Source organism: Canis lupus, chromosome 10 (assembly GCF_003254725.2).
Source record: "Canis lupus dingo isolate Sandy chromosome 10, ASM325472v2, whole genome shotgun sequence".
In the NCBI taxonomy this organism is placed as follows: Eukaryota; Metazoa; Chordata; class Mammalia; order Carnivora; family Canidae; genus Canis; species Canis lupus.
This window is the reverse complement of record NC_064252.1, coordinates 57,154,359-57,164,627: the sequence shown is the minus strand read 5'-3', so window position 1 is coordinate 57,164,627 and position 10,269 is coordinate 57,154,359. Positions and strand designations below refer to the sequence as shown.

The window sequence follows — 10,269 nt, the reverse complement described above, 5'->3', positions numbered from 1 at the left end:
TCCTTGATTATCTTGCCAGATTTTTACTCCTTTAAAACATTTTTTTTCTGTTAAAAAAAACAAACAAACATTTTTGCATCATCTTTAATCCATTAACCAAATGATCTTAATAAGCATTTGACAGTCACTAGTATAATGGTGGGAATGGCTTATTTAGAACTTGGAACAGTTTTATTTTGGTTGTCATTATAATTGGGTTTGGAAATTATAATTTGATTTTTGAAGATAGCTTTGAATTCTAACATTTTTAGTGATTCTAGCAATTTTTTTATAAATTCATTGTATGAAAGGTATCTTTTGTAAACTGAATGTTTCACTTGAATTCTATTGATGTAAGACAAAAAATGAGTTTAAATAATTGTTACCCATATATTTCAACCTTTAATGGGAGAACTGGATTCATAATTAAGCTTCCTGAACATGTTTACATTGAATTGAGTAACTGGATAAGATTTGTGACTAAATGCTTTTGAGATATTACTGGAAGATGGTATTGCATATGTGGTTATCTTCCATTGATATTAAAATAGAAAAATTCTACTTGCTTTACTATTAAAATTCTTAGATTTCTTCACTATTGATATAAGGATTTAATTAATATTTAAACTTTAAGTGGAATATTTTATATAGCTAAATCTTTAGTTTCTCTTATTACCTGGTTTGGACATATTGTATAATAATGGGAAAATCAATGGTTTGGCATAATTTAAACTGGAATTTGCTATTTTATCTTTATAACCACATATTTTATCATATCTTTAATTTATTTATTTATTTATTTATTTATTTATTTATTTTTGGTATTTTTTTATTGGAGTTCTATTTGCCAACATATAGTATGACACCCAGTGCTCATCCCTTCAAATGCGCCCCTCAGTGCCCGTCACCCAGTCACCCCAACCCCCAGCCCACCTCCCCTTCCACTACCCCTTGTTCATTTCCCAGAGTTAGGAGTCTCTCATGTTCTGTCACCCTTTCTGATATTTCCCACTCATTTTCTCTCCTTTTTCCTAGATCCCTTTCACTATCTTTTATATTCCCCAAATGAATGAGACCTTATAATGTTTGTCCTTTTCCGATTGACTTATCTCACTCAGCATAATACCCTCCAGGTCCAGCCACGTCGAAACAAATGGTGGGTATTCGTTGTTTCTAATGGCTGAGTAATATTCCATTTTGTATATAGACCACATCTTCTTTATCATTCATCTTTCGATGGGCACCGAGGCTTCTTCCACAGTGTGACTATTGTGGACATTGCTGCTATAAACATTGGGGTGCAGGTGTCCCGGTGTTTCACTGCATCTGTATCTTTGGGGTCAATCCCCAGCAGGGCAATTGCTGGGTCGTAGGGCAGTTCTATTTTTAACTCTTTGAGGAACCTCCACACAGTTTTCCAGAGTGGCTGCACCAGCTCACATTCCCACCAACAGTGCAAGAGGGTTCCCCTTTCTCCACATCCTCTCCAACATTTGTTTCCTGTCTTGTTCATTTTCACCATTCTCACTAGCGTGCGGTGGTATCTCCATTGTGGTTTTGATTTGTATTTCCCTGATGGCAAATGATGCGGGCGGAGCATTTTCTCATGTGCTTGTTGGCCATGTCTATGTCTTCCTCTGTGAGATTTCTGTTCATGTCTTTTGCCCATTTCATGATTGGATTGTTTGTTTCTTTGCTGTTGAGTTTAATAAGTTCTTTATAGATCTTGGATACTATCCCTTTATCTGGTATGTCATTTGCAAATATCTTCTCCCATTCTGTAGGTTGTTTTTTAGTTTTGTTGACTGTTTCTTTTGCTGTGCAGAAGCTTTTTATCTTGATGAAGTCCCAATAATTCATTTTTGCTTTTGTTTCCCTTGCCTTCATAGATGTATCTTATAGGAGGTTGCTGTGGCCAAGTTCATAAAGGATGTTGCCTGTGTTCTTCTCTAGGATTTTGATGGAATCTTGTCTCACATTTAGATCTTTCATCCATTTTGAGTTTATCTTTGTGTATAGTGTAAGAGAATGGTCTAGTTTCATTCTTCTGCATATGGCTGTCCAGTTTTCCCAGCAATATTTATTGAAGAGACTGTCCTTTTTCCAGTGGATAGTCTTTCCTGCTTTGTCAAATATTAGTTGACCATAGAATTGAGGCCCCATTTCTGGGTTCTCTGTTCTGTTCCATTGATCTATGTGTCTGTTTTTATGCCAGTACCACACTGTCTTGATGATCGCAGCTTTGTAGTATAACTTGAAATCCAGCATTGTGATGCCCCCAGCTCTGGTTTTCTTTTTTTAAATTCCCCTGACTAAAAAATAAAAAATATAAATAAAAATAAATAAATAAAAAGTAAATAAAATAAAATTCCCCTGACTTTTCAGGGTCTTTTCTGGTTCTACACAAATCTTAAGATTATTTGTTCCAACTCTGAAGAAAGTCCATGGTATTTTGATAGGGATTGCATTAAATGTGTATATTGCCCTGGGTAACATTGACATTTTCACAGTATTAATTCTTCCAATCCATGAGCATGGAATATTTTTCCATCTCTTTGTGTCTTCCTCAATTTCTTTCAGAAGTGTTCTGTAGTTTTTAGGGTATAGATCCTCTACCTCTTTGGTTAGGTTTATTCCTAGGTATCTGATGGTTTTGAGTGCAATTGTAAATGGGATTGACTCCTTAATTTCTCTTTCTTCAGTCTCATTGTTAGTGTATAGAAATGCCACTGATTTCTGGCTTTGAATTTGTATCCTGCCACATTGCTGAATTGCTGTATGAGTTCTAACAATCTTGGGGTGGAGTCTTTTGGATTTTCTTCTTTTTTTTTTTTAAGATTTTACTTATTTATTCACGAGAGACACACACACAGAGAGAGAGAGAGAGAGGCAGAGACACAGGCAGAGGGAGAAGCAGGCTCTATGCAGGAAGCCTCACGTGGGACTCGATTCCGGGCCTCCAGGATCACACCCTAGGCTGAAGGCAGCGCTAAACTGTTGAGCCACTTGGGCTGCCCTCTTTTGGGTTTTCTATGTATAGTATCATGTTATCTGCGAAGAGGGAGAGTTTGACTTCTTCTTTGCCAATTTGAAAGCCTTTTATTTCTTGTTATTGTCTGATTGCTGAGGCTAGGACTTCTAGTAATATGTTGAATAGCAGTTGTGAGAGTGGACATCCCTCTCGTGTTCCTGATTTTAGGGGAAAGGCTCCCATGTTTCCCATTGAGAATGATATTTGCTGTGGGCTTTTCATAAATGGCTTTTAAGATGCTGAGGAATGTTCCCTCTATCCCTACATTCTGAAGAGTTTTGATCAGGAATGGATGCTGTATTTTGTCAAATGCTTTATCTGCATTTATTGAGAGGATTACATGGTTCTTGTTTTTTCTCTTCCTGATGCAATCTATCACGTCGATTGTTTCATGAATGTTGAACCAACCTTTCATTCCAGGGATAAATCTCACTTGGTCATGGTGAATAATCTTCTTAATGTATTGTTGGATCCTATTGGCAAGTATCTTGTTGAGAATTTTTGCATCTGTGTTCATCAGGGATATTGGTCTATAATTCTCCTTTTTGGTGGGGTCTTTGGTTTTGGAATTAAGGTGATGCTGGCCTCATAAGAGTTTGGAAGTATTCCATCCCTTTCTATCTTTTGGAACAGCTTTAGTAGAATAGGTATTGTTTCTTCTTTAAACATTTGATAGAATTCCCCTGGGAAGCCATCTGGCCCTGGACTTTTGTATCTTCGGAGGTTTTTGATGACTGCTTTAATTTCCTGCCTGGTCATTGACCTGTTCAGGTTTTCTATTTCTTCCTGTTCCAGTTTGGGTAGTTTGTGGTTTTCCAGAAATGCATCCATTTCTTCCAGATTGCCTAATTTATTGGTGTATAGCTGCTCATAATATGTTTTTAAAATCATTTGTTTCTTTCTCTTTTTTTTTTGTATTTCCTCCTTTTTCATTCATGATTTTATTAATTTGAGTCTTTTTTTTTAATAAGGCTGGCTAATGGTTTATCTGTCTTATTCATTCTTTCAAAGAACCAACTCTTTGGTTTAGTTTTATCTTTAAACTGTGTAATTGAAAAGAAATTTAAACCTAGACTGTAAACATTTGCTGGAAGACAGCCTTTTTTTCTCCCTCTTTCCTTTTTATTTTAAGCCTAATACCTTTGTTTCCTCATTAAATATATTACTATTTCTCATCTTTCATTCATGCTTTTTATATTCTCTTCCTTCTTTGCTGATATTACTAGACTGCAATTAAAATTCTACTTTATAAATCTCTTCAAAGAGTCTTTCAGTAAGATTTGTACAGTTTTCATATACCACATAATTGTCATATATTCATTTTTATTTATCTTTGTATTTAGAGGTAGAAGTGTATCCTTCAAAGATGCACATGTTAAGAAAGATACTCATGTCTGCATATTTTATACAGCTGCTAAAATTAGCATGTAATATTACTTGAATTTCTCTACTCAGTTCTTAAATTTCACCATTTGAGTATTAAAACTATTTAATTTTTTATTGGAAGATTATCTTTTGTTTTGACATGTTTCCACTGTTGTAAAATATTTAATGATACATTGTTTTTTTATTTAATTTTTCCCTAGGTTGAAATTCTTGAAAATGAGATTATTCAAGAAAAGCAAAGTCTTCAGAATTGTCAGAATTTAAGCAAGGATCTAATGAAGGAGAAAGCTCAGCTTGAAAAAACAATTGAAACACTTAGAGAAAATTCAGAGAGACAGGTTCATAAATTTCCTATTAAGCAATATACTTTAAAATGCATTAACAAAAATTATTTTGAAGTTTAGGCAAACAAAAATGTTCCTATGACTTGAAAGGGAAATGTTTTAGAATTGTTTACTTTTTAGAGTAACTATAGCTTTATTTCACTTTCTGTGATATGTATTTTAGGAAAGTTGAAGGGAAAGCTTAGAATTTTTTAAATGGCCAGAATGCTTAATAATTATCTGGTATAAAATTTTGTAGTACCTGTGCTTTCAAATGTCTGTGGATAGGACTGAAGATTATAAAGTTCTTGAGAGGAGTTGCGGAAGATTGTAGCAGCTATACTCCAGCCATACTAAAGAGAGGATGTGGTGGCAGCAACCTCTAGAATGCATTCTCATTTGCTTTACAGTGTTTCTTTTTTAAAGTTTGTTACTTTTTTAGAAGTAAAATGATTTATTTCATATTATCCAAGTATACTTCTCAGGCTATCTATAAAAATACAGGTTTCTATTGAGCTACAGCATAAAAATTTTAGAGCTAAACATGAATCTATATTTTTACAAGGTTCTCAGGATTATTTAGCACACTGACCTTTGAGAACCACAAAATTAGGCCATGCTATAAATTGGATGGATTAGTTTTCAAGTGTACCAGAAGATGTTTCCAAGTTAGAATTCTTAGGGGAAGGAAAAGACTTATATATATATATATATTTATGTATATGTGTATATATGTATGTATATACGTATATATATAAAACACATATATATAAAATAGAGTGATATTTTTTGAGAACCCACTGTGTATATGCATTGCAAAATTTATTTAAAGAAATTAAAGCTTATATTCATAAAGAGATATGTATGTACATTTCACCTGTATTCTTATTTGAATTTGAAGCATGTAACTATATGTAATCTGAAGATCACTGATTAATATTAAATACATCTCCCCTTACCATTTCTTTACATTATGAATTTCCTAAAGATAGAACTTTAGTCACCTAGTAGTACATGTACATAGTGGTCTTTCATTATATATTTGTCAGAATTAATTTATTTTATTTTCCTATTAGTTTTTAGAAAGGAAAATCCCTGTAATTTAAAATATTTAGTTTATGCTCAATTAAGGTTCTAATTTTCTCCTTTGTTTTGTGATTAGATTAAAATATTGGAACAGGAAAATGAACATCTCAATCAAACCGTGACTTCCTTAAGACAGCGCTCCCAAATAAGTGCTGAAGCAAGGGTGAAAGATATTGAAAAAGAAAATAAAATTCTCCATGAATCTATTAAAGAAACAAGCAGCAAGTTAAGCAAGATTGAGTTTGAAAAAAGACAAATTAGAAAAGAATTGGAACATTATAAAGAAAAAGGAGAACGAGCAGAAGAACTTGAAAATGAGTTACATCATCTTGAGAAAGAAAATGAATTGTTACAGAAAAAGATAACTAATTTAAAAATTACATGTGAAAAAATTGAGGCCTTAGAACAAGAGAATTCAGAATTAGAAAGAGAAAATAGGAAATTAAAAAAAACATTGGATGGTTTTAAAAACCTTACTTTTCAGCTAGAATCCCTAGAAAAAGAGAATTCCCAACTAGATGAGGAAAACTTAGAACTGCGAAGGAATGTGGAATCTTTGAAGTGTGCAAGTATGAAAATGGCTCAGCTACAACTAGAAAATAAAGAACTGGAAAGTGAAAAAGAGCAACTTAAGAAGGGTTTGGAACTCATGAAAGCATCTTTCAAGAAGACAGAACGCTTAGAAGTTAGTTACCAGGGTTTAGATACAGAAAATCAAAGGCTACAGAAAGCTTTAGAAAACAGCAATAAAAAGATTCAACAGTTAGAGAGTGAACTACAAGATTTAGAGGTGGAAAATCAAACATTGCAGAAAAACCTAGAAGAGTTAAAGATATCTAGCAAAAGACTAGAACAGCTAGAAAAAGAAAATAAGTCATTAGAGCAAGAGACTTCTCAACTGGAAAAGGATAAGAAACAACTGGAGAAGGAAAATAAAAGACTCCGACAACAAGCAGAAATAAAAGATACCACTTTAGAAGAAAATAATGTGAAAATTGGAAATTTAGAAAAAGAAAACAAAACTCTTTTCAAAGAGATAAGTATTTATAAAGAATCCTGCGTTCGTCTGAAAGAATTAGAGAAAGAAAATAAGGAGCTTGTGAAAAGAGCAACTATTGATATAAAAACTTTGGTTACATTACGAGAGGTAAATACAGTTACCTAAATTTAAGGCAAATATTTTTTATATTTTTAACTTAAGGCTTTGTTAGGTTTTATTGGAACCCATCAGAAATTTGCATCATTTGTTTATGGTTCAAAGTCAAAATTTGGAATTAGAACTAGAAGCAGTTTATAGTTTCCTACTTTTGTTAGACCAAAAAGTACATGTAAATTTTATTTTTTAAGATATTGTAGTAATAAGATTTCCATGTGGTATATCACTTATTACATTGCAATTTTATATTTTGTTTCAAAATAATACTAAAATATTTGAGTAAGACTGTTACTAAATGTTAAAGTATAATAGGAAGCATGACAGTTACTACCTATTGAATGCTACCTGTGTGCCAAGTACTGGGCTAAGGGCTTCATAAGTTCTATTTATGTATATTTCTATAATTTTTACAACTAATCATCTATAGATACTATCTCCATTAGATTAGAAAGCATTAGCAACATTAAGTAACTTACTCAGGATCACATAGCTAATAAATGATAAAATTTGATTTCTGGATTCAAATCCAGATGTTTCAGACTCTAAAATGAATTTGGACCTCTAAGCCTGAGAATGCAAATCAGATTGCTTTTAAGAGTCAACACTGAACAATTGGTAGTTGTTTGGATCTGTGTGTTGAGTTGTGAAACTTTCAGGAGTAGTTGGCAGTAGGTCCTATGAAACATGGTGTAGATCGGAAGATAGCATGCTTGGCTCTTTTTTGCTATCCCTAAGCTATACAATATATGGTAACTTTTCAAGTTCAGTTAAAAAGTTTGTTAGCATTCTGGCAGAAAGTCATATTGGGAAGTTTGGATTTCTGCTAAAGAGGTATTGAGGGAGACCTAATTACTAGCTTTTCGGCTTTTTCTCTGTTGTACAGTACTACAGACATGAACGACAGGTTCCTTGTGTCTGAACTTCTAAGGATGTCCCCTGTTTTTTCAGATCAGTATAGGTCTCTTCCATTGGCAGAGGGATGCTTGTGGTGGAAGAAGGGTGTTGCATCCATCATATTTTCATAGGAAAAAATATGCACTAAAAGACCTAGTTCATTATTAAAAAGTTAATGGATATGTATTGTTTTTCTCAGTTTTCAAACATAAAGTGTTCACAAGAGTTTTTCCTTTTAGTTTTTAACACAGAAAGTTACAATAAATACTAGACAAAAAAAAAAAAAGGAAAACCATTTTGTTTGAACTAGGGTTGTTTTGTTGCTTAACTACTTCTTGTTGATGAAGGAAAAATTCAACATTTCTGTTCTTCCTGGTTTGAATTATTTGTATTCCTGGATAGTGGTAGTTCTAGTATTGGCTGATTTTCTTAGATGTTCATGATCATGACATTTACATGAGTTTTGCATTCCTTTTAAAATAAGGATTTGGTGAGTGAGAAACTGAAAACTCAACAAATGAATAATGATCTTGAAAAATTAACTCATGAGCTGGAGAAGATAGGGTTAAATAAAGAGCGACTCTTACATGATGAGCAAAGTACTGATGACAGGTGAGTATTAAGTTTCTTTGGCAACAGTTGAAATTATTGTTATTTTTTTGCTCAAACATTGTTTCCTGTACTAGCTACAGAATATGTATTTCACCCTGTTTCTGGTTCCTTTCTTCTTATAGAAGTTCTATAAGAAAAAAAAGTAAAAATTCTGATTAATAAAACCTACATTGATATAAGAGAAAAATGCTAAAATATTACCATAAATAGTTACATAATGGGAAAACAGGATGCCACCCAGGTAGCAGAAGACCAGAGGCTATAATTACCTATGAAAATAGAATGAGACACTATCAACAAACAAACCCCTCTCTCTCAAAATATAGTTTTTATTTGAATCATGTGATTAAATGCCTCAGTTCTTTCATTTATTTTGTGTGCTAAAAGTGGACTTAAAGAGAGGTGGAGAAATACACTGAGGAAATATATAAAGGAAAATATACTGAGATAGTTAAGGTATAAAAATAATTGGAAAATAAGGCTTGACAAACAGAAGAAAAAATTATATACCCTTTAATGTTGAGAATGATCAATACAAACTTAAAAATTTTTATTTTCTCATGGTAATTTACAGTCTATCAGACAGATTTTCAAGTAGTCGACTGTTTAGCATCCAGTCAGCCATGTGATTCCAGCTAGACTGGAAGTATGTATTGTTAAAAATATTGTTTTGTGTAAACTAGACATTAATTCATTAGAATTTTTGTAATATAATTTATATCTTATTATCTTCCTACTATTAATGTTCTATTATTTATGTTCTATATTAAATATATATAGGAAAATTAATGCTGATTATATGGGCTGTGTTTATGTTATTTTAAAAATATTCAAAGTTAAGAATAGATTGATCCTCAAAGATTAGTTCTCTAATAATAAATAGAAGTAATTTGAGGCATTCATTCTGGAAATGAATTCACGCACCCATAATTGGGTTAATCATACAGCTATTTCATGAGAAACTTTTTTTTAGTTAAATAGATAGTTAAGGGCCAATTTAGTTGACTACATCTTAATATAGTCACTAAATATACATCATTTCTTTATTCACACAGATTTATTACCTGTCCTATGTAAGACATTTAGTAGAAGGAGGGAAGACTAGTATACCATTAGCTACCCTAACTGACCCTTTTAGAACACAGCTGTAGATGGGTCCTTCATATTGTATGATTCCTCTTCCCAAACCTTAATTTAAACAACTTGTCATTGTTAATTGAGCTCTTATCATCTGCTGATCATCAAGCATCAAAGGAATGATAATGCTTCATTCAGTTGAACCTTAAAGAATGACTGAAATTTGCAAGGTGGAAATAGTGAAGGACATTCTGTGGAAATAAAGCACAAAGATGTGCTGAGTAATTCCTAGAATAACATGAAAGCTGGATCAGAAAAAGGGCAGGGTGCCCGGGTAGCTCAGCCAGGTAACCATCTGATTCTTGATTTTGGCTCAAGTCATGATCTGAGCCCTGGGTCTGGTTCCATCTCAGTGGGGAGTCTGCTTGACTGCTTGAGATTCTCTCTTCCTCTACCCCTCCTTCCCCCCTTCAAATAAATAAATCTTAAAAAAAAGAAAAGAAAAAGGGCAGATTGGAGGCACAGAGACCAGTTAGGAAGCTATTGAAATAATCTAGGCAAGATGTGATGCATTCATTAATCTACACATTTATGTGCATAATGAAAGCATTTGAAATGGAACTTAGGGTATATATGAACTAAAAATTTTTTAAGAAATGGAATTGAGATCATGATCAAATTTGGTAGATCAGGAAAAGAACTGTCTTAGGCCACTAAAGCAGCTT

At 32.9% G+C, this 10,269-nt stretch overlaps 1 protein-coding gene across 14 annotated transcripts in view; it reads left to right on the top strand.

The window, feature by feature from the left end:
- Positions 1 to 10,269, top strand: part of CCDC88A (coiled-coil domain containing 88A) — a 138,747-nt gene that overhangs the window by 84,381 nt on the left and 44,097 nt on the right. For all 14 annotated transcript variants that reach the window (XM_049115536.1, XM_025467463.3, XM_025467469.3 and 11 more), the window contains exons 14-16: positions 4,597 to 4,734; positions 5,882 to 6,952; positions 8,340 to 8,467. In XM_049115536.1, coding sequence (XP_048971493.1) covers positions 4,597 to 4,734; positions 5,882 to 6,952; positions 8,340 to 8,467 — 1,337 coding nt within the window. The remainder of the gene's footprint in view (positions 1 to 4,596; positions 4,735 to 5,881; positions 6,953 to 8,339; positions 8,468 to 10,269) is intronic.